Below are 25,848 nucleotides of genomic sequence, written 5' to 3'. Positions count from 1 at the left end.
GTGCCCAAGGCTGGTGGAAGAGATTATAAGACCTCCCATTAATTGCATGGGAGCCAATAGGCTTTGTACATCTTTACATTCCACCAATCAATCCAGAGCCTACCTCAATACCAGGACATGGCTGAATACCCACAGGAAAGGAAGGGGGTGTACTCCTCAGAAGAGGTCGTGGGTTTTCTTTTCACTGCTAGCCCAGAAAAAGTTCACCACCACTACACATCTAAGGTTGAGGTGGAGATAAGGGAATTTTCAATACAAAAAGCCAGGGGGTTGCCTCAACAAGAAAGAATAAATGAGTGAGTCCTTGAGGTCCCCAGACCCTCAAGATGAAGTGAATGATTATGTTACTTCGCAAGTACAAGACAGGCCACAGAAAATAATTGACCAAGCTTTTAAAGGCCTTATGTAACACTGACAGACCCCGGTCATCAGCAGCCAGGATCATACCTGGAACTTCTGGAGCTTAATGCATGAATCTCTACTGCATGAGCTAAAAATATGTTTTTTAGCCAAGGCTGTATCAGGCTCATCAATCTCTAGCAGGTCTAGCTGTCACTAGAGGACACAGTGCCAAGCAGGCATGGGTTACACTTACATTCAACTTGATGGCATTTCTGTGATTGTCTCTGTGTAACACAACAACTTTTGAATGCTGCATCCAATCAATTCCAAACCAGGGAATGTTCTAGACATCAATGGCCAGAACCCTACTGATTTTAGGGGAAAATCCAAATGGTGAATATGGGGGACACATGAAACTCATGACAGCTCTCTAGTGCCATCACCACCTCAAGCACCTCTGCAATTGTCTATAGATCAAACTGGTTGATGGCATCAATTATCTCATCTTTGTCTAACTTTCCAGCAGAGTTTAACATGTTGACACCCATAATGACTTATTTCCCAAACAGTAAGATGTACAGGATTTGGGGGGCATGCAATAAATTTGGGCATGAACACAGCCTCTTGTATAGGGGCAGAATGGGGGACCTTGATGTAGGGAAAGGAAGAATGGAGCCCACCAAACCTCTGCTACTGGAGGGCAATGAGAGATCACAGAGAGCCCCTTCCACTGATGAAAATGGGGGACCCTACTATGGGTGAAGGGAAGAATGGAGGGCACAACAGAATCTCTGCCATGGGGGACCCTGCAATTAGCAGGTTGGGGCAATGAGGGGTACACAGTATCCCTGGCATGTAGGAAGTTGGGAATGGGTCACAAAACTCCTGGCAAGGGGGAAACTGGAGTACCCTGGTATGGGAAGACAGGGAATGGGGGTACACAGAGGGCCCCAGCCACTGGGGTGAGAGAATGGGGGAACCTAAAATGGGCAGAAGGTGAGGCACACAGAACCCCTGGCATGGAAAGAGACTGGAGAGACTGGATAAAGTTGCAGGGAGTCCTTCTAAAAGAAGAGGATGGAAGGGTGCTTTCAGAGGGTCAGAGGATGATGGGATTCAGGGAGTCCTTGCTGTGTGCAATAAGCTCAATCTACATAAACTACAAAGCATGCAATCCTTGGTTAATAATTATATGAACTCTTTATAGAATATTATGACTATTTTGGCAAGACTTCAGGTTAAAAGTTGCAGTTTTGTAGATTCATTGTGTTATTGAGAGTAGAAATTTGTTTAGGATCTGCAAAAAGAGGGATAATATTGACCATACTTACCTTGAAAGGAGTATTGTAATGCTTAACCAATTAATATCTACCAATGAGGTAATATCTACCACCGCACAGTAGAAATGCAAACCTTTGTATAATGCACTTCCAGTTTGTCCTGCAGGGACCAACTTAAGAAAACTAATGCTGAGGTTGCATCTTCTTAAGTACGCTACCACTACTGATAATACTTGGATGAATACCTTGAAAGTCCTGGAGAATATGAAAGATAGCACCTAGTATAGATCCTGTCCCACTGTAAATCTCAGGTACTTCCTGTGGGGTGGAATGATGAAAATGTGGGATTACACATCCTGAAGTTTAAGAGATGCAAACCAGTTTCCTCACTTTAGAGACGGGGTTATTGATGCTAGGATGAAGATGCTGAGGTTCATAGAATCATAGAATATCAGAGTTGGAAGGGACCTCAGGAGGTCATCTAGTCCAACTGCCTGCTCAAAGCAGGACCCATCCCCACAAGTCTAAGACAGGTCACCAGCCTCCCTTTCTTTTTTTTCCCCAGCAACAGGAAATAGTTGCTGTAGAAATCCTTCCCTATGTGAGAGAGAGAAGCATGAGGACTTCTTAATGTAGTAGATCCTTGTGAGAAGGGTCTCTGAAAAGGGGGGTAGGGAGTAGGCACCATAGAAAATTGGATGGAATAACCATGTGTTATTGTGTCCCTGGCCCATTGGTTGGTGGTGGTAAGAGACCAAATATGCCTAAAGTGAGCTAATAGATTTCCAATGGGGAGGGTCATTGATTTCTGGAGTAGGATGTAGGACATCTCAAGACCATTCCATCAAATAAGTGCATCTGGGACTGGGAAGATTAGAAAGTTTTTGATAAAGCAGTGGTTGTCTCAATGGCCTGTGATGGGATGTTAGATGGGGTAGGATCTGAGTTATTACAGAGAATTCTTTCCTGGGCACCTGGCTGGTGAGTCTTGCCCACATGCTCAGGGTTTAGCTAATCACCATATTTGGGGTCAGGAAGGAATTTTCCTCCAGGGCAGATTGGCAGAGGCCCTGGAGGTTTTTCTCCTTCCTCTGCAGCATGGGGCACGGGTCACTTGCTGGAGGATTCTCTACACCTTGAGGTCTTTAAACCACGATTTCAGGACTTCAATAACTCAGACATAGGTTAGGGGTTTGTTACAGGAGTGGGCGGGTAAAATTCTGTGGCCTGCGTTGTGCAGGAGGTCAGACTCGAGGATCATAATGGTCCCTTCTGACATTAAAGTCTATGAGTCTTCTCCTGTGGAAGTGCTGTCATTTCCTGGGTGGTTCTGGAGACTTTAGTAGTGGAAGTGCAGCTGGATAGGTCTCAGTGAGGAATACTACTGTTTCATTTGTTTCCTCCTCTTAGGAGCTGGTGTATAGACCCCAAAGGAACACAAGGTGACTCATGAGTCCCTCAGACTGTGGATGGCCTCGTCAGTTTCAGACATGAACAATTCGGCTTCTCAAAAAGACAAGTCCTCCACCATCATTTGAACTTATCAGGAGAAAACCTAATCCCTGAAGCCACAATGCCTGACACGACAACCACCATTACAACTGATTTTGTAGTCCTATCAGTGCATCCAGCACTGGCTGCAAGCTGGCCCTAACTGGCAACAGAGTACTTGCAAGTGTCATAGGGGAGGCTGCCTGCAAAAGCAAGCAGTCTCTCATATATGCAGAAGTTATATCTGGCTAATGTAGGATTTCTGAGGAATAGGCTTTCCGGCTCCTTTTCATTTAGTGTGGATCTGAATTGTTTTTCCTTTTTGTTTGTCACAGTGACTACGAAGGAAGATGGGGTAGACGGTATGTAAAAGAAGTCTGCAACCTTAGGAGGCACCTGATATTTTTTAATGTGCTCTATGGGATGTAGGTAGTGCCAAAGCAGGTGTCTGTCACAAGGCTCTGGCTGGATCTATGATGGCTTTGTTAACTGGGAGGGCCATCTTCCCTACTGAAGAGGCTTGAAGTATGTCTACCAATTTATGTGTCTGCTCTTGCATCTCCTCAAAAGGGATTTGGAGGGCTTCGGCCATTCTCTTCTATAGATCTTTGAAACTCTTACAGTTGTCCATTTGTGGGGCCACGAGTGGCACTACAGGACAACAAGGGTAAGGAGGAAAGGGTTATTGGTGCCACCATGAAAACTTCTTCTTCCTGCTCTTCTTCCTCTGCTTGCTGTCATGTAGGAACTAGGACAGGCTGTTGGGACCCCTGAATATGCAGTGCTGTGGAGCAAGCAGTCTTCTGGGGACGCAGTTGTTCCCTGGGGCTGAAGTTACTCTGAGCTAACAAGGGTCCCCGTCAAGACCACATGAGCATTTGTGAGTAACAGCCTGGTGGCAGGGAACCATGAGCCTGGATTCTGTGTGTCCCAATATCTTTCCCATGAGGAATGTCTGGATCCTCTATAAAACATGGAGGGTTGTGATGGCAGTTTGGCTGAGTAATTATGTTGCTGGAGTAGATTTTCCTCACCTTCCATTTGTAAAGATGAACCCAAGGAGAATGCATATCTCAGATCTGATGGGTAGTGACGTAGCTCTCAGAATGTTAGGGACCAATGGTGCCCTGCTATCAGACAGTCAGTGCCAATGGTAGCCCTGAAACCAACAACAGCGGAGATTGAGGTTCCAGGACAATTTGCAGGTCCACTGGTGCCAAGAGGAGCGGAGTGGACAGATGCATAGGAACTGGGTTTTGTCTTGGTGGTACAGCAATCTCCACCACAATGATGGTGCACCTTCCCAAATGGCTTGGTTCCAGTGCTGAAAGAATCAGTGCCAGGGTCCCTGGGGTAGACTGTGCTGGGGTCAGTGCCTTTCCTGAGGTTCTGGTTTTCACTACTGGGTGCTCCAATGCCATAAGGTTGGAACCAGCTCAAGATTGAACTTCAGCAGGAACCATTCCGGGCCACAAAGTCTCAGACAACATTCAGTGCTACAGGGAGATTTTTCCCTTATAGGAAACTCCAGTGGGTAACCTGCTCCTGGCTGTGTGTCTGAGCATTACATGATCATTGTAGTCACAATTTGAATCAGGTCTCAAAGGCAAAGATCACGCTCACATTCTTTGGCTCAGACAGTCCCTGTATTGGGAGAGTGTATTGAGCTGAGTTTAGAAGTGGGTCTCATCGATTCGGTCATTAGGAAGACCTGAAGACAGATCTCCCTGTCGTTTCTAGCTTGGGAGCTGAAGGACTTTAAAAAAATTACATACTTACCGGGAATCTGTGTGTCACACTGTCTGGAGTAGCTCACAATTGTGAGTGCCAACCTCAGGGCAGACTATCAAGAAGCAGGGCAGAGACATCAAACTGGTTGCATGTTCTACAATTAGATTTCACTAACCCGGTAAAAACTCCTAAAGCATAATAACAGTTTTACTATGGAGTCTGAGACAGTTTTCATGGGCAAGTCCAGGCAGGCTGGACTTCGTGACAGATGGCTGCTATATACCAAAGATCACAAAATATTCAGGTTGCTCCCAGTCCCAAGAGACCAGGCACTTATCACAGCAGAAGCCCTCCCAGCAGCATAGGTAGGGTCCTCACTGAAGCGCTAGAGCGGCGCAGCTGCAGTGTTGCCTCTGTAGTGATTTGTGTAGATGTGCCCTAAGATACTGAAGCGAAGTCTTGAATCATAAGAAAACTTTCAAGAACTAAAATGGTATACATTGAGTATATATGTAAGAACTACTTCATTTCATTTCTCAATTATGTGATTGAGAAGCCTTTTGGAAGATGATCAGTATTCCCTACCTATCCAAATTTAAGAAAAGCATGTCCTTAAATTGTTTAAATATTTTTCTGGTTTAGAGTGCTGCTGTTGCTCCTATTGTTTTTCTTGAAACCATTCTTCTGTACAAACATCCTAGGACATAATGTACTGGTGATACTGATATCATTACTGATGAGCACTGAAATCACATGTTCCTTATGGCTTTGTTAACATCTACTGCACTTTTGTTTAGTACTGGGTGGGATATTGTACTGATGATAATAGTGCCATTATTAAGGACCATTAAATTTGAGTCACTTCTGTTACTTTCTCATGAATGTTTTTGGAAAGTAAATTAGTGAACTAATAGACTCTGTTTGCAAAGAGATCAATTTTTCAGGTTAAATATTGTTGTTACTACGTAGCAAAAAGGCCAAATTTTTAAATTTGAAACCTGTCTTTACTTACTCCCTAGTATTCCTTCCACAAAGCTTGCTTAAAATTATTTTTTTTAAAAACCACACATTTCCTTTGATGGGGGCTAAGGGGGAAACAAACTAGATTGTTTTCTTCCTTTATCTAAAATTCTAGCTGGACCTTTAGAGCCACCTGGTCTTTTGAGTACATGTAGAACACATCTAACTATTAATCAATCTATTTACCCATGGTATCCATTTAGAGACATTGTGCACCATTTGATATTTACATAATCTTTTCTTTTCTAGGGGGCTCAACACAGCCAGAGATGCACTGGGTCAGTGACAAAATCCAAGTGGCAGCACCTGGAGGCAATATGTCTGAGAAAGGCAGAGGCAGGCATAATGACCTCCAGGAGTATTTTGGGGGAGAGGTCTGAAGAGGGCAGATCAAAGGTACACTTGTTGCACCTGTTTAAAAAGTGCAGCATACACTCTACCCTGTGTCAGTCTCCAGATGCTAACCATTTAATGTGGCGAAGTCTTGGACTTTACCCTTAACCCATTCATTTATGCCACCTCTAGAGGTAACTAGCTGATCTTTACTCCTTATGCTCAAGGAAGCACTGTCTGCAGTATTATCGTAGCCTGCTGGGTGACTTGTTGGAGAAAGCAGTCACAAAGCCTTCTCTCCTGCAGTGTACTCATGAAGCAGCAGCTACAATTAGGCCTTAAATATGCATTATTTACAGAATACAGTAAAATATTCTAGCATATGACATGATTACAAGTTAAGATTACAGAATATTCTGACTAAAAATCTTCATGAACATTTATTCAGGGAATTTGTTATGCATGCACAATGGTCTCTTTTTGAAGTAGAATATCTTGGCCTTAGTTCGAAATGCTGAAAGTGATTAAACAATAACATGAATTAACTGCTTGCTAAACCAAATCTTTTTGATGTGTCATACTGGTAAACTTCTTTAAATGCATTGGTATAAATCAAATGATCAAACAGATTTTTTCCCCCTACAAGAGGTTGGGTTTTTTGTTTTTTTTTAAATAGAACACAAAAACCCTCTATTTTCACACTCAAAAATCAGGTTTATAATAGCAGGGCTGAAAATGATTTAAATTACAGCACTGAAAGCAATAAAATATTGTTTGATTTAACTAACAGCATTCTGATCCATAATTATTCATTTTATTATTAAATATTCCATCAATCTTCATGCTTTTCTCAAAATTCATACATTTTGTAGGGCAAGTATTGCCAAAATATTGGCAAAATAAACTTCATTTTATGGGGAGGTAATTCTGAATTTCTGAAATGTAAACTGAACCTAAGATTTTAAAATGTACATTGATTTATGCATTTATAAATGACATTGCAAATTGAAAGCTCGGTATAATATTTCCTAATATAAATATTAATCAGTGTTTAGTTTACCAAGTGTAACTATATTGTTATGGTAATGCAAATGTCCAATGGCACAAATTAGTAGGAGGAAAAAAATTAGACATGTCACAATCAGAACATTTAAACTATTAAAATAAAATTCCCCAAAATAAATGCTAGCATTAAATATATTTAGTTTGCTTATAACAAAGCAAACAGTGTTTCATACTTCAGTGTAACTCCACTGAATAGTGTTAAAGGTATACTTCTTTTCAATCAAACATTTACCCTTCGCCACTGGTGAAAGGCAACAATATCTCTTTACAACGTCTCGTCTTTTTCAATAAATTTTGCATGAAAACATGTTACCCAAGCACAACGTTGCCTGCTGTCACATTGGAAGTATGATAAATGTTTAATGAAAACAACACCACGCAGCTTGGTGTCAGACAACAGCTATCACACAGTCCTGCTTTGATCTAAACAGACACTTAAAAGGAGTTCTGAGCATGCTTTGCACCACAGAACTCTATAACCTATATGCAAATAAGAGAAAATTAGCATAAATGACTTCCTGCTGCAAAAAGAAGTAAGAGGTAAGGAAAAATGACAAGTTCCAAGAGTGTATGACTGCTGTCAAACTCTGAAAAGTCCAACATTTCCAATTTACTGCTAATGTCTTCTGCCAAGCACTGTGAAGCTTATCAATACACATTTATTACACAAGTAATCAACAGAAACCATTGGATCACTGCCAGGATTGAACATGGAAAAAGAAATTGTGTAAATTTTTTGGCTAATTACAACTGAAAAATGTTAGCCAAATATATAAACTCTTGACCAATTCTTGAGAAATTACTGAAAGGATGACTAAAACCAAAAGTGAATGGAAATATTTCAAAAGCAAACTTTTAAACTCATATGATCTTTCAAAGTGTTCAATAAACTCTGGTGCCACCAAGGAAGAAATGTATTGATACTTTCATATAGTTTTTCCTTTAAATGGTGTTTTTTGCTTGACTGATGGCACAATATTGCTACACTTTCTTAGACTCCTAATTTAAGTAGTGTATTTCTCTAAAAGTTCTGAACATTTGATTTTTTTTAAAAGGCTGTCATGAATGCAGTATTATATTTTTAATGCTTATGCTTTTCTCATATAATAGAAGATATTTTATCAGAAGAATTAGTTCTACGTACAGCCAGAATAAACTGTTGATTTAGAGATTAGTAGGGATAGTTTTCCTTGATAGGGAGGACTTCTTCATAGTTTACATGTAAAATTCTTTACCGTCAATTTGGAGTCCTGTTATTAACTGAGTCATATTTTTGCCCTTTGTCACAAAGTAATATTATTGTGACAAACTAAAATGATACACACCTGTTAATCTCGGCTTTTCAGAAAAATCAGACAAACATGAACAGCTTTCTGTGAAAGACATTGATTAACATTTTAGCATACCTTCTTTCTGATTCAATTTGATCATATAAGCACACAATGGCAGAAAATTCCTGTATTAAAAATTATGTAAGGATAGAAGTATTGTAAGTTAATAAGAGTTTTACTGTTAAATATTATTTAGCATGCATATTGTACACAACAATGTACATGTTTAGGTAAATTAACAAAAGGAGTGTGTGCAAATGTGTTATAACTTTAACTTATGTTTTATTTAAATAAATCAGGACTGCAAAATAATTCATTTAGCAAACTTTTACCTCTGAAGGCACCAGCTGTGCAGAAATTTCTGGTCCAAATACCAGATTTGAGCATACAATAAAAGAAATCCATTAGCAACTAATCTTTCACAGCAGCCTGCAAGATGTGATTTGCAGTTGTCAGGTCCACCTTGTGGAGTGTGATAAAAAAGTATGCTACATAAGGCACAGGTAGTATACCATATTCACAGTGAGGAAATCAAGTCTCATCCATCTCAATGAATTATGTGGCCATTTTAACAAAGCCTAGAGGCTCTTTATGACAAGTTTCATATGCCACTCTGATCTAGTCCTCAATTCACGCTTTAATAGAACTGGAAGCCATGTCACATCATGCTAAGGCACGTTATATTTAAATTTTGAAAAAGTCTGCTCAAACTAATCCTTAGGAAAGAAAAGTTGGAAACAGGAAGTTGTGGAATAGGTATTCTGCACTAGCCTCTGATGTGGAGACTCTTATTCTGCATTAAGAATCCCTTTGTGTGGCTTAGTTTAAATCCATTTCCAAAGTGGATTAAGCTAAACTGCACAAAGGCACTCTTAATGCAGAATAAGTCTGTCCATATGGGAATTAAGTGCAGAACAGCTATTGTGCTCTAAATTCACAATCTAGCATATTCTCCATTAACGTCCTCATTTAGACAAACCTTAAGATTCACTTTTCTTCTATGAGATTGGTGAGGTTTTGATCCAGACAGACATGATTTTACTTCCAGAGGGACTGCTGCTAATTTTCCTACATATATTCAAATACAATATGACAAAACTGAGAAATAGCCTGAGTTAACTACTGCAGTCCTGTTCTTGATGAGCCATTAGAAAGGGGACAGCCTGCCTCACCATTCTAATTTCTAGAACCTTCATTCACGAAACAGACTTTCTGAAAAATATTGTCACTTTATCATCTTTAGTCAAGGTGACTTTTCCAGTCACGGTATGTATTATGGTCAATATCAACTGCTTTTTACACCAAAAAGGTTTGCTCTGTAGAGCTTGAGTTTAACATTCAGCTTGCGGATGCGGAACTCATCACTACCACAGGAAAGATGGGAAGTGGGGAGTCCAAATTTAAGGCTAGATAACCTTTGAAAACCAACAATTTGACTCTTATAAAAACAAACACAAAATAAAAATCTTGCACTAGAATAGAACCTCATTACTATGAATTTGTGACTGGAAGTCCACTGCAAATTACAAATTTTAGGAAAGTTAAAAAAAATAATACCATACAAAGTGTACTTAGTTCCTTATTTTGTCCATTCTAGTTTTATTTATAACACTTCATTAAGTATTAGTAAATATACTGTAGTAGTTCTGTGAAAATAGAGGCTTAGTAACAGATCTCACTAGAGAACTTTTATTAAATCTCATGAGAAGTGGGAAGACAGTCATTTGTATTCTAATTATAAGGTACAAGCATTGGTAAGATTCTAGTATACAGTTCATCAAAATAATGGACCAAAACATTACTGCAGCCATGAACCATAACTACAGGACACTATTTTTATAAACTAAGAAGTATGCTGTGAAAGCTGATCTGAGACTAGATCAAGAGAAAAGGCCACAAAGCCAAGCAGATATGGATTTATTTTGGAAATGATTGCAATGAAGTTACTCAGAAATGGTCATGCCATTTACTGATGTTTTGATATTATTTCTGACAAAAAAAATCTCTTAGCCATGGTCTATGCTACAAAGTTAGGTCGAATATAGCCGCATTAGTTCTATTTTATAAGCAATGCGTCCACAAAACCAACCCCGTTCCGTCGACCTAAAGGGCTCTTAAAATCAACTGCTGTACTCCTCCCCGGCGAGAGGAGTAGTGCTAAAATCAAGCAGACTGGGTTGAATTTGGGCTAGTGCAGACGCAATTCAACGGTACTGGCCTCCGGGAGCCATCCCAGAGTGCTCCAATGTGACTGCTCTGGACAGCACTTTCAACTCCGATGCACTAGCCAGGTACATAGGAAAAGCCCCAGGAAATTTTGAATTTCATTTCCTGTTTGGTCAGCTTGGTGGCTCAGCAGCACAGGTGACCATGCAGTCCCAGAATCACAAACGAGTTCCAGCATGGACCGAATGGAAGACACTGGATTTGATTGCTGTATGGGGAGAAGAATCTGTGCAGGCTGAACTCTGATCAAAAAGAAGAAATGCTAATATATTTGCCAAAATCACACAGGGCATGGTGGAGAGAGGCTACAACAGGGACACACAGCAGTGCCGCATGAAAGTCAAGGAGCTCAGGCAAGCCTACCATAAGATAAAGGAGGCAAATGGTCGCTCCGGCTCAGAGCCCCATACATGCCGCTTCTATGATCAGCTGCATGGCATTCTAGGGGAGACCTTACCACTACCCCACCACTGTCCGTGGACACCTGCAAGGGGGGAGTCTCACGCAACAGGGAGGAGGATTTTGTGGATGAGGAAGAGGAGGAGGAGGAGAATGCGCAGCAGGCAAGTGGAGAATCCATTTTCCCTGGCAGCCAGGACCTTTTCATCACCCTGGAGCCAATACCCTCCCAAGGTGGGATCCCGGACCCTGAAGCCGGAGAAGTCACCTCTGGTGAGTGCACATTTGTAACCACACTACAAGGTTTAAAAGCAATTGTGTTTAATGTTTGATTTGCCCTGAAGACTTGGGATGCATTCGCGGACAGTACAGCTACTGGAAAACTTTGTTAACGTGTCTGGGGATGGAGCGGGAATCCTCCAGGGACATCTCCAGGAAGCTCTCCTGGAGGTACTCTGAAAGCCTTTGCAGAAGGTTTCTCGGGAGGACTGCCTTATTTCGTCCTCCACGGTAGGACACTTTACCACGCCAAGCCAGTATCAAGTAGTCTGGAATCACTGCAGCACAAAGCATGGCAGCGAATGGTCCTGGGTTTTGGTTGCATTCAAGCAACATTTGGTCTAAATCTTTCTGTGTTAGCCTCAGGAGAGTGATATCATTAATGGTCACCTGGTTGAAATAGGGGAATTTTTGTAAGGGAACAGTAAAAGGACCCCGTTCATGCTGGGCTGTTTGCGCTTGGCTAAAAGTGATCATCCCTTAGAATAGCCATGTGGTGGGGGAGGGGTGAAGGGCTCATCCCAGAGAATAGCCACGCAGTAAAGTGATGGGAGGGGTGTGCTGCACATCCACCCGAAAACCGCAGCCCCTCCTTTTAAATGGCAAACCCAACTGACATTGCTTGCTATGGGAAAGGAGGGTGCTGCAGTTTGAAACCATTCCTACATGTTATGAAGGCACTCTGCTGACTTAATGAGCTAAGTGGGGATATACACAATCGACTGTATAAAATCGCTTTCTAGAGATTGATTTCTATAAAATGGACCTAATTTTGTAGTATGGACATACCCTACGAAAGAAGACACAACACAGCTCAAACAATTATTTTAAGACCGAGGAATGGTAATAAATGAAAAACTGTTGATGGCTCAGGTTACTTTTAACTAGAAGGAAAATGATTAGCCAGTCATCCAAACATTGCACAAATAGCCTCTTCTGGCATGCGTGTACTATCCTCCTCACTTCGGCAAAAGTTTCTCACCTAACACTAATCAATATCTGTCAGTTCTGGGGATAGCTAACCTTTGGTTTATTAATATATTGTAGCTATTAATATTATAATACATTGCAGCCATGATATCTTTTGGAATTTGCATTGCTCTACATTTTATGTGAGCTAGGAATGATTTCAAAGCATGATAAGCCACTCCTAATCCAAGAATATTCATCTCATATTGTTTCCACCAACCAAGTACTGTCAGATGTTGCAAATGTACTTTCCAACTCAGATTTAAAGCAGTCATTATTGTTATAATTTTTGTCAAATATGGCTGGACAAATGTACATCCCTTAAAATATTTCAGATTGCATCCACTAAAAAAAACTCTGATGATGTTTTTCTGAGTCTTTAAGGAGTAGCAGATGCTCATCCAGTGAAGAGGTCACATCCTCAGACAAGTTTATGGGGTCATGGAAACAGATGATGCTATAATGTTCAGAGTTAGATGTAGGCTGGGAGAGGTGGAATTTCTTAGCTCTTGAAACCATTCTCCCAGGAAGAAAGCACGTGCCTTTAAAGAATCAAAAGCTGCCAGTTTGAAAACAAATCCCAAACCAAAAATACATCACAACCTTTGCACAGAAATCAAAATGGCCTTTTAAGGTTTATCTTGAACCCTAGTGACCGAAACAGAGAACATATGGTCCATGACTCCTTGAAAATAACATGTTTTGACCAACCAGTCACACAGATAAAAATAAATGGGCATTTCTAGGTATATAGCTACCAATGTCAGATCTCCCACAAACTTGATCAGACTAGAGGAAAGAACTTTATTCGTAGACATCACCTCATATCCTCCCAGGTGCGAAGGAGTCAAGGTAGTGCTTCTGGTGAGAAAGTATGAGTGCCCTTCAAAAGTGTTGTCTTCCTTCATAAACTGCAGGTGTTGCTATAATAGCAGAAGAAGCTGTTGCCTCCTTAGATAGCCCCTCCTTGGGTTCCTTGGTTCAAAAGGTCCAGCCTTCCAAGAGTAAATCCTCAGCTCAGATATCTCAAACAAAACTGCCTGCACAGGATGACTAAAGTGGTGCTGGCCCTTGCTTCAAGTTTGGAGGCATTGTACAATACTCTCAAGTAATGACAGCAGATACTTTGGACTTCTTGATCTAAATCTTCATTTCCATTTTTAAACCTTCAGTGAGGGTGATGAGATTGGAGGAAAAAAAGTTGATGGTGCAGGTTTCGGCTTCACCTACAAAATAAGCTTCACCCACATTACACACCACTAAAAATATTGTGCAGATGTTCCAAATATGACCATACATACTCTCTGGGCTCCTTGGGTTTGGCTCTTATTCACTGAGGTCCAAATATACCCATGGCCTCCAGTGGGCTCCTCATGCTTGCCTTCCCCTCAGTAAGGCTTGTGTGCCCCACCAGACCCTGTAGAGCTTGGACCCCCTTTTTGGGATCTCAGATGCCTGGACTCTGCAAGGCTCTTTGGGTTTGGCTCCTTCTTAACTCTGGGGGAGAAAGTGGTGGCATTCTTGCAAGCCTATTCACTCATGGGGTCAAAATGAACTCTAATTCATAGTAGAGTGAGCAGATCATCTTAATATGATCCTACCTCTCCTTCCTTGTATTCTTTGATGAACAGTAAAATAGTTAATACTTTAAAAAATCATCACTGAGTATGCAAGTTAGTAGTACTCATTGAGATGACTGGGGAAGTTCACATCTGCAAGACACAGTTTCAGATTCTGCAAAGGGGTAGACCTCACAGTATTGGTCACATAGTTCACATTTCAAGGCTTCAAATTGCAAATCTGAAGATTGCACTTGTGAAAAAACCTTCTGACCAATACACCAAACAGGAATCAAAATATTTTAGACTTAGAAAAGTATTAGTTTCTGATACCAAAGAATCTCATAGTTGCACTGCTATCCCTCATAAACTAATTATCCACAAACTGCAATTGCTGCTTAAACTTTTCCAAATTTCTATTTTTCTACGGATCAGACAATTAGTTTCTTCAAAAACCCAGATAAACATCTGGGTTGAAATCCATTGTTCCACTGACACTGATGGAGCAATGACAATTTTCACCAGCTGAGGATGTGCACCATGTACTTCATAATTCCAGCTTAAAATTAAAAAAAAAAAAAGGTTTCATTGGAAGCTTTTACACTATGTTCAAGTGATGCAGTTTTTAGACCAATTATGAGCTCAGTTACACAAATATAAATTTACACTAACTTCACTGCCTTCATTGGAGTTTATTCCAAATTTACACTGGTATAAACTGAAAGCTAAGTCTGGTCCTTGGTCTTCAAGTATAGTACATAAGGCTTCTGTTTCAGCTATGGAGGTCACAGGGTCGCTGGCCCCACTGTAAGAGTTCATAGAAGTATACCTACACTGACTTCACTTTTGGTCCTTGTGTAAACAATATAATAATTGGCTTCACTCTGTGGGATCTGCAACTTACATTGGGACCTTTCTGTGCAGCCTCCCATCAGGTCCCTATAAGTAGGTCCCTTTCCGCTCTTCTTTGGAATCAACAGAAGCTTTTTTTTATTTGTTAAAAAAAATGAAAATTCTAAATAAGCTGAAACAAACACCACCACTATTGTTATTTATAGCAGAGTATGCCAGCAAAAAGGAAAAGAAACAACATCTTCCAGCAACTGATGCCAAAGAACAGATATAGCTCAGATAAAACTCCTAATGCCATTACCCACTCATAACAGATATTACCCAACAAACAGCAACAAAGTCATAGAAGGCCTGTTACCACCAGCTTATGATGGACAACACTGACAAGCATCTGCAAAACCACCAATAGACAAAAAATTCTGTATTAGTGCTCACCATAGTAACCTGACAAGAGAGGATAAAACTGTAATGGAGTTTCAATGCTGCTATAAGGAAAACAAATAGGAATGTCAGAGGACAAAGCACTGCTATTGTCTCATAAGACAATACTAAAAACAAAGAGCTTTCTCAATGCTGATGTTGTATCATCTCCTCTCTCCTACTGGAAGTTCCATCTATCAGCATGAGATGACAAGTTGAAAGCCTTGGCCAATGAATGCCTTTGTTTTTCATACTCACCACCACTACAAAAAACAGAACAAAAAAGAAAATATGAAAGGCCTCAGGAAGATCCATCATACAATAACAAAGCTATTGAATATCTCATTTTCCTGGAGCACACTGGGATCAGAAGGACAGAAAACATTTTATTTTTAGACATACATTTTTACCTCTGCTTTTAGGTATGCTCTTAAGGATCAGAATCAGAAATTTTACTAAATTCTCTACTCACAAGGTCCGGAACAGTCCATGGATAAATAATCATTCAGTTAAAAGCTTTTCCCAAGGAGTAGCCATCTTATATTAAACTATTTCTTAAGCTACCATACTTCTCAATTAGGTTTAACTCATGAAACAGACAGAGTAATTTTCTACAGATCTCAACATTAAACAGCCATTGTGTCATGCAAATAGCTTTGTAGTATATCCTTTCCTTGTTCATTCAAGTATGCTGGTTTGCAAAGCCATTACTAAACAATATTAACATGTTGCTGATAGCAATCTAAGTCTTCAAAATGACAAATAGCTGGAAAAGGCAAAAGCTTCTCAGATCCATATTCCCTGTATAGATATTCTTTGATCGCTGTTTGATTAAACTGACAAACCTATCCTTCTTTAAAAGGTATGTGAAGGATGAATTACATCAAGAGCATCCTGGGTAAATTTCATTTTGTAGTCTATTAATACTTTTAAGTATTGTTAAACAGTATGAAATCTGTGTTACAAAGACCACCAGACAGTACATGATCTCTGAGAAAAATGGACTAAAGTCACTAACTGCTTCTATTCATTAACATAAATAGTATAAAATATTACAATGATCAGGAAAAAGAGAAGTCACAAAGATGATAATTTCTTTTCAGATTAGCATAACTATGTGGTTTAACAAGTAAGTCAAAATGTAAAGGAAAATGGGCTGATAAAGAACGTATTTTCTTCCAGAAAATTTTAGGCACTTGCGACTACTTCCTCCAAAGTTACCTTATATTGATCCTTATTATAGTCTATAAAGTTAGAAGGTATTTTAATAAAACCATATTAATATAGTCCAAAGTGCTTTATAATGTGCTTGCTACAAGGAGTCCAGCAACCTCATTATGTGCTCAGTAATAGATCATGCACAGCTTGAGACAAAAGAACCTTGCAATGAAAGAGAGAATGCTGGCCAGAAGACTAAAGCTAGCCCTCCAGTTTTCCAGAGCATCATGATATCTTTAACTTGCAGCTGGACAGGCACCAGAAACAGGCAGAAGACATCTCAATTTAATGACTAATTGGAAGGAGAGCAAGCACCTCTAAAACCTTGTCTACATTATGAAAATTACTGATTGCTAACAATGGAGGTCAGCAACAGGAGCAGATAAACTGATGCTGCACATTAGTTAACTACATGTGTAGCCACAGACAAACTATTTCAGCAATCTAAGTACATTAGTGAAAAGAAAAAACATATATGAATAGCTAGCTAGCTGTATTTTACAGTCAATAGATACTTCACACATGTTTTGAGCATAATCACAAAGGACCTTGAGTAAATTTCTGACATGTTCAAAACCCTAGAACTAAGGAGGAAATTGTGAAATACATATATGAATATGAGAGGAGATCATGTACCCAACCGAGGACGCTACATTCCAAATTTCCATTTAACCTTTCAGGAAGAATCCAGAACCAGTAGACACCTTATGGAACGCATTCAATACATGATCAGTTTTCTTCACTTTGAAGACAAATGTAAGAAAAATACGCTCAATATAGCTAGGTAGGTCAGGAGATTAGGGGTTTCATTAAACTTGTTTAAACAGAGACAAATTGAAGTTTGGGAGTACGAAGCAGGGACAAAAAGGGCAGATCTACACTATGGGGTTAAGACAACGTAAGCATGCAACTCCAGCTATAAGAACAACATAGCGGGAGTCGACGTACCTTAGGTCGACTTATTGCAGTGTCTACACCGCGCTGGATCGATGGAAGAAACCCTCCCATTGACTTACCTTATGCTTCTTGTTCCAGTGGAGTACCGGAGTCGATAGGAGAGTGATCGGCAGCTGATTTAGCGGGTCTTCACTAGACCTGCTAAATCGACCCCCAGAGGATCAATCGCCACAGCGTCAATCCACCGGTAAGTGGACACAAGCCCTAAGAAACTGCCATCCCTTGAAACCGACAAAAATCTGATTGATAGGTACTGATTATTTAAAGCAAAAATACATTTGATTTAGTAAATTGTATTGGGCATTTCATTGACCCAGCCAGGGATAGTACTGATATAGTTATACCACAAGTCACGGATGAAACCAAGCAGGCAATTGTCTGATGATATAAAATGTGGGAAATTTTCACTATTATTGTACTCACAACAAAGAACAATATTTCCTTCTCCATCAGTTTTCCCTCTAATTTTTCTCCTTAAACTGTAGTCATTTTTATATGTTAGAAAATTATCATACTGAGTAGCTCATTTGTTTTAATTGATGAATATATATGTGTGTGTATGCAAAGCTAGCCAAAATGAAGGACTTTCCCAAACAATGGAAAAGTAAATAGTTATTTCATTTATATAAGAAGATTACGGCCAGGCAACAGAATTTTTAAATACTGTGCTTTTATGAAAGCAAGTCAACACACCTCTATCCCGATATAACACTGTCCTCGGGAGCCAAAAAAAACTTACCGCATTATAGGTGAAACGGCGTTATATCAAACTTGCTTTGATCCGCCGGAGCGTGCAGCCCCGCCCCCCGGAGTGCTGCCTTATCGCGTTATATCCGAATTCATGTTATATCGGGTCGCGTTATATGTTCAAAACATTTATTTTCTTAAACATACCCAAACTCACACTATAAACATGTTAGTAGTTCCACAAGTCAAATAAAAACTGTAAAATTATAAGCACTATCAAATGTATTTACAAAAGAGATCAAATGTAAGCTCGAGTATGGGGTCACATATCTTCTGCAAGGATACTCAGACACATCTAATATAAGCAATAAACTCAAGTGGAATACTTGCATGCATTTCCTTAATCTACTAGTTGCACCCAGCTCTGAAAAAGTATTATACATTTGTTTTTTGGAATGATATATAACCTGTTCTAAAAACTCAGTAATTTCATCCTTTGTTCAGTATTTGATATATAGCAGGTTAACAATAAAAAGCTTCAATAATTCATTAATAATCTACATTTAATTCTGCATTCTACCGATATGTTTCAACCAAAACAACCTATGTAAATTGGAAGCACTGATATTGATGTAGTTTTAGCCATTCCACCTATTGCTTCTTTCATTAATTTCCAAATCTGCACTCAAATAGCATCCAAATCAAGGGCTCTCAAATTTTTCTATAGTCTGGGCCAATCTGACTCCACAAATTGCCTTGGGACAACCTCCCTTGCAATTCACAATCACATAATACAAAAGTAGTCAGAAGAAACAAGCTGAACTATCATTAAGCGGGGAAATGGTAATATTTCCTTATTGAAGGTATCTCACTAACTGATTATGCCTCCTTCACAAAGCTAAAACAAGATATAATATAGGCAGTTTAATTATCTGATGCCTGTAAAAGATAAATTTTCACATCTTATCCACTAAAACGTCGTGCCAAACACAACAACTTATGATGACTGGACCATTTGTGATGGCTTCTATTTCATTTCAATAGATAAAATAGCACATAAACCATAATATATTACAATATTCTGACCCCTCTAACCCAATGTGTGTCACATGTCCCCAAAACCAAAACTACAACTGAAACTCAACAGCCCATATTACTCTAATAGAACTCAAGTTTCAATACTGCCACCTTCATAAATTGGTCTTGCATTGTATCTGGTCTGGCCCTTGGTGGTCAGAGAGAAAACAAAGGGAAGACAACTTCCTTGATCCCTTGCAGTCCAACAATGCGTCCATAAAGTGGGTGAGGATGAGCTGATGATCCCACAGTTTTGCTATGGTAGCTGTTATAGAGACCATATTAACTGGCCTCCTCATTCACCAATGTCACTGATGACCATAACTACTGATGGCCAAGGGAGAGGATGTGGTTGCAATAGTGTCACCCCAGCTTGCTGCCCTGATTGACAATCACCATTAAAAAAGTTTGCCTTCCCAGGATTACAAGAACAAACATAGGCAAAGGAGGTAGGGCTTCCAACCCCTCACCCATGACCAACTTTCTTATGAACACCTTTGTCCATTTATTCCAAAACTTTCCTTCTGGCAAAGGAATAAACGAAATTTCAGGTTGATAGGTTCAGTTTTGGCAAAATGCTTGTGATAAGAAAATCTGGACTCCCAACACCCAATTCTATCTTTACATATGTAATTGGGGAGGGATTCAAATAGCTCCTCACCTCAATGAGAATAAATGGAACGTTTGGAAACAGCGTGAACTACACTGCGACCTATATTTTTACTCATCTTTATTAGAAAAAAAATTAAACAATTATATTTGATTGCAGTTTTATTGTCTTGAATAATGTTGAACATTCTCCCCAAAGCTTTGCCACTTTAAATAATTTTCACTGAGGATTTTTCAGGCCAAAGTTTATAAGTGGGATACCAAAATTTGACTTTTGATTAGCAAGAAAAAGAGCAATAAGCTTCCCTATGAATTACTGCAAAACTGAAATGAAGTTATTTTGTTAAAGAATTTTATGCAGATCTAAACCTTAGATTGATGGACCCAGTTGTCCTACTGAAGCTAAAAAATTAATTTAAAGGACCCAATTCCAGGAAATCAACAGTCTGTCTACTGCTCACCTCATTGCAGCCACAATCTTGTCCTCTTCAGCGCCACATGGATTATTCTTACAGATGTTTGTATAAGCACTTACCAAATCATGCTATGCAGAAATAACCAGGCTGGATCAACAATATTACAAATATCTAAACTACAGCCTCAGAATAAACATCAGACAAAAGCAAGTTATTTGGTTATTTTCCCAAAACTAACCAAATTTGGGAAGAGAGCAACTCGTGGTCTAGATAGAATACGAGTTTGAGCAGAGTTAATGAACAGAGAAGTAGCACTTCAAAGTTAGCTCAAGTGTTTGTCTTCTCCTATTACTTATCAAATGTAATATCTACTTACTGGAAGTATAAGTGATTAGAAACAGAGGGTTATGGTAGATATGATCTCTGCTCAAACTTTACAGCCCTTTCTTTCATATATTTCTTTAAAATAGCAAAATTAACCTCTAATCTACATTGACTTCTCAAGTTCCTGCGTATCTATGGAGAGAACAGTGAAAGATCACTAAATTAAGATGTTGACCATACCGCTCAGTTTATTAGGAGAACCACACGGTTTGAGGATTTAAAAAGGAAATGTACACTTCACTTAGTACAAATGTTGCCTAGACAGTTGATGGCCACATAAATAAAAAGTAATATTCAATATGTTTTCAGTCACCATAGTAATGAATTTATTTTGATTTGTCATTACACTTACCCGTGCTTGGTGGTATATAACTCCTTGTCTTTCCCTCTGCTCCTCTCCTTCTCTTTTATTTTTTCTTTATCTTTGCCTTTACGCCGTTCTCTTTCACGAGATCTGCTATGAGTTCTTCTATGACTGGATCTTTCACTGCTTCGACTATAGGAACGTTGATGTGGTCTTGATCGTGACCTATGCAAAACATACAGTATTCAAACTTAGCAATTATAATTTTTTAATTAACATTGCACATCAAATTTCTCATATACAGTCCAGCTGTTTTGTCCATAATCTTCTCTCAATTAAAATAAAAAAAAACATGCCTGACAAAACAAAGGATAAATTAAAAAGGAATCAATTATTGATAAAGTGTGAAAATGACTATTAAAACAGACCATCCTACTCAACGTACCTGCTCCATAATATTAAACAATGAAAGGTCAATACAGTGCTCAAGAATGAGCTGAATTGGATTCCTTCTTGTACATCAGAATGATTTCCTAAATTCCAATCACTTACACCTGTGCAAACCTATTGATGTTAAAAGGGTTGCACAGGTGTCACAGAGTTTATTAACAAATTAAAGGGCAGACTTTACTACTGGTGGTGATGTCCCAGAACAACACAGCCAGTTTTGTGTCTGAGAACCCAGGTTGAGCACAGAGGGCTGACGGTTATGTGGGATGACCGAATAAATTTTTTAGAGTAGAACTACACTTTAAAGAAAAGCCTGCAAACGTAGGCCCCAATCCTACCCGTCACTCCACACAAGGGTACTTGTACAGTCACTTGCAGGTTCAGCGTCTTAGTTGCTAAGTATAATATTCTGTGTTTGCTTTCACCTCCATAATAAAGTATATAGTATTACTGGAATATTCAACTAGAAAATAAGTTATCTTTACAACACACATCTGTTGTTAAGCATCAGAACCAAAATAATTCTCATGATTTAATTCCATATTTCTTATATGCAAAGAATTTTTTTAAATATTTTATTTATTATGTAAGGTATATCACGTGCATACGCTGAAGGTATAGCACATTTAAGAAAAACTGGAATTCAAGTTCCCATGAATTTCTACTGCTGTGTACACCTACCGGTACTTAAATATCTCACAACTGGAAACAAACATTTATTGAGCGCTTTTTTTTTTAATATACAACTGTTTCATTTTATTAATACTTTTCGTCCTGTAGAATTAAAAGTCCTTTAAAAACAAAAGATCACTTAATCTACCTCTGGCGTGAAGTACAGCAACTGTTTAATAGCACAAAGCAACATAACCAGCAAGGAAGTGAATACTCTATCCAGAAAAAACGACAAAGGAAATGTGGAAAATGTTATTTCAAATTTGGAATTAGTCCAGTATACTGGGAGTAACATACCTATGCTTAAAAAAAACAGGAGTACTTGTGGCATTGAATCTTTTCAACTTCAACAAGATATCAGAATCTCAGATTTACACCCCTTCCAAAAGCCTTTGCAAAAGGTCAAATAATCATCAACGCTATACTGAATTGCTATAAGGATATTAAGAAGGCTTGACTTACAGGAAAAAAATATTCAGAATCTGCCAACCAAAAATGGGATCCGATAAAGCCAAGACCTCAGGCTTATACATCATTGCCTTTAAGATACTCTCACTCGAAAATGTAGCCTTGAACTTAATGAAAATCACAGGTAATGCTAAAATTAACTCCTTCACAGAGTCATAGAAATTAAACATGGAAGAGACGTGCCACCTAGTTCATGCCCTAAATAGGTGTCTTCCGCAGTACTTTGTTCAGTACAGTTTGAATTGACTCATTGGTTTCTCTAATGCAAAATGTGACCTGTTTGACTAGGGATCCCTCCCATTTTGGGGCCCACCACATGAAACAATAGCCAAAGAATCAAATGCTCTGCCTATTTCTAGAGGGCTCACCTTTCCGGCCCCAACTTAACTGGCACCTCTGTTCTTGCACCCACAATTTTATATGTGCAAGTAATTGCAATTTAAGTCAGTTAGATGTTTAGGTCTGTACTGGGCCCAGTCCTGTTCAACATATTCATAAATGATCTGGAAAAGGGGGTAAACAGTGAGGTGGCAAAATTTGCAGATGATACAAAACTACTCAAGATAGTTAAGTCCCAGGCAGACTGAGAAGAGCTACAAAAGGATCTCTCAAAACTGGGTGACTGGACAACAAAATGGCAGATGAAATTCAATGCTGATAAATGCAAAGTAATGCACATTGGAAAACATAATCCCAACTACACGTATAAAATGATGGGGTCTAAATTAGCTGTTAACACTCAAGAAAAAGATCTTGGGAGTCATTGTGGATCGTTCTCTGAAAATATCCACTCAATGTGCAGTGGCAGTGTCATAGGTCTCACCCCCACTTGGAGCTGTTGGGTTCCAATATGGGGACCTGCATGGATTTATCTAAACTTAAATCCTAGTTTAGATCTGGTAAAAGCTGCCACCACCCAATAATGTACGTGTATTGGGACACAGTCCTTCCCCAAAATCCTTGGGGATCCCAAGAGCCCCAAATCCATGGAGTTCTTACACCTAGGAGAAATAAACCATTCCCCCCTGCTTCCTCCCCCCTCCCTTTTCCTAGGAGAGATACCGGGATCCAGCTACAGAGGGATGCCTCCCTCCTCCCCTTTCCCTGAGAATCCACCCAAAGAAAGATCAACCAAGTTCTTAACAGAAAAGATTTATTAAAGAATAAAAAGAAAGTAACTTGTCTCTGTAATCCAAGATGGAACAATACACAGGGTCTAAACTTATTAATCTCTGGAGAGAATCCCCCCCTCCTTTCTTTCTCAGTAAAAGCAAGTAACAGCAAACAGGAATAAATAATTTCCTTCAGCAAACACACAATTGCAAATGTAGAAATCAAATTATAAGACTAATCCGCCTTTCTAATTAATACTCACTATTGAATAGTAGGAACTACTCCAGGAGAACTTGGAGACATGTCTGGCCTTTCTTAGATCCAAAAAGAGAACAGAGCCAACAAGGAACACAGACAAAGGCTTCCCTCCACAGAGATTTGAAATTATCCTGTCCCTTGATTGGTCCTCTGGTCAGGTGTTTCTCAGGTTACTGAGCTTGTTAACCCTTTCCAGGGAAAAGAGACCTTAACCCTGATCTGTTTATTTATGACAGGCAGTCAAAAAAGTGAACAGAATGTTGGGAATCATTTAGAAAAGGCTAGATAATAAGACAGAAAATATCATATTGCCTCTATATAAATCTACAGTATGCCCACATCTTGAATACTGTGTGCAGACGTGGTCAATTCATCGCAAAAAAGATATATTGGACTTGGAAAAGGTTCAGAAAGGGGCAACAAATATTATTAGGGGCACAGAATGGCTGCCGTATGAGAAGAGATTAATAAGACTGGGACTTTTCAGCTTGGAAAAGAGACAACTTAAGGAGGGGATACAATAGAGGTCTATAAAATCATGACTGGTGTGGAGAAGTAAATAAGGAAGTGTTATTTACTCCTTCACATAACACAAGAACTAGGGGCCACCAAATGAAATTAATATGCAGCAGGTTTAAAACAAACAAAAGGAAGTATTTTTTTCACACAATGCAGTCAACCTCTGGAACTTCTTTTCAGAGGATGTTGAGAAGGCCAAGACTATAACAGGGTTCAAAATAGAACTAGATAAGTTCAGGGAGGATAGGTCCATCAATGGCTATTAGCCAGGATGGGCAGGGATGGTGTCACTAGCCTCTGTTTTCCAGATGCTTTAAATGAGCGACAGGGAATGGATCACTTGATGATCACCTGTTCTGTTCATTTCCTCTGGGGCACCTGGCATTGGCCACTGTAGGAAGACAGGATCCTGGGCTACATGGACCTTTGGTCTAACCCAGTATGGCCGTTCTTATGCTTCACACATATAACGTAGGACACAGCAGGCAGCTATAACCATTGGGATGTTTTTTCTCACTGAGATCCAATCTTGTAAGTAAACAACACCAAGGCACATTAAACTGTCATTCTTCACCTGCTGAGCCTTTACTTGAAGAGCTTGGTGCTATTGAGGTAGCCAGTGTACAGCTTCATGAGCCATGAGAGCAAGGAGTAGGCTGGGTCTCCCAGCATCACTGTTGTCATTTCAACATTCCCAATGGTAATTCACCAGTCGGGAAAGGAAGTCCCTGCTTGCAGCTTTCTCAACAGTCCTGTGTTCTTAAAGATTCACGTCATGCACCTTCACTGACCAGCACATGCTGACGTCAGTAAAGCATCCCTGGTGATCCACCAGTGCTTGCATTACCATAGAAAAGTAGCCCTTTCTGTTGACATACTCTGTGGTAGGGTGGTCTGGTGCTAAAATAGGGATAGGCGTGCCATCTATCTCCCCACCGCAGTTCGGGAGCCCCATTGCTGCAAAACCATCCATTATGTCTTGCATATTGCACAGAGTCACAGCTCTGCATAGTCCCGCACACTTGCATGGACTATGCATGACAACACCCCCAACCCTCCACCCCCGTAGTGGATTTCCCAACTCCAAATTGATTCCCAACTGAAAGGTAGCAATCTGGCATTGCAAGTTTCCACAGTGCAACTGCAACTCACTTTGCAGCTGTCAGTGTGGCTCTCATTTTGGTGTCCCTGTGCTGGAAGGCTGTGTTGAGTTCAGCACACAGATCCAGCAATGTGTCCTTGCACATCCGAAAGGTCTGCAGCCACTGCTCATCATCCCAAACCTGCAAGCCAATGCAAGCCAATGCAATCCCATCACTCAGTGCTTGTTTCTCAGGCCCAGAACTGGCACATCACCATCTCCAGCTGCTCCATGAATGCCTCCAACAACCCTGAATTGTTTCTATGTCCCACAGCAAT

The 25,848-nt window shown here is 39.7% G+C and overlaps 1 protein-coding gene across 5 annotated transcripts in view; it reads right to left on the bottom strand.

Moving 5' to 3' along the window:
• Window positions 1–25,848, bottom strand: part of RSRC1 (arginine and serine rich coiled-coil 1) — a 392,168-nt gene that overhangs the window by 270,801 nt on the left and 95,519 nt on the right. For all 5 annotated transcript variants that reach the window (XM_045031597.1, XM_045031596.1, XM_045031595.1 and 2 more), the window contains one exon: window positions 20,998–21,174. In XM_045031597.1, the coding sequence (XP_044887532.1) occupies window positions 20,998–21,174 (177 nt within the window). The remainder of the gene's footprint in view (window positions 1–20,997; window positions 21,175–25,848) is intronic.

This window comes from Mauremys mutica, chromosome 9 (assembly GCF_020497125.1).
Source record: "Mauremys mutica isolate MM-2020 ecotype Southern chromosome 9, ASM2049712v1, whole genome shotgun sequence".
In the NCBI taxonomy this organism is placed as follows: Eukaryota; Metazoa; Chordata; order Testudines; family Geoemydidae; genus Mauremys; species Mauremys mutica.
This window is presented reverse-complemented; position numbering and strand designations above follow the sequence as displayed.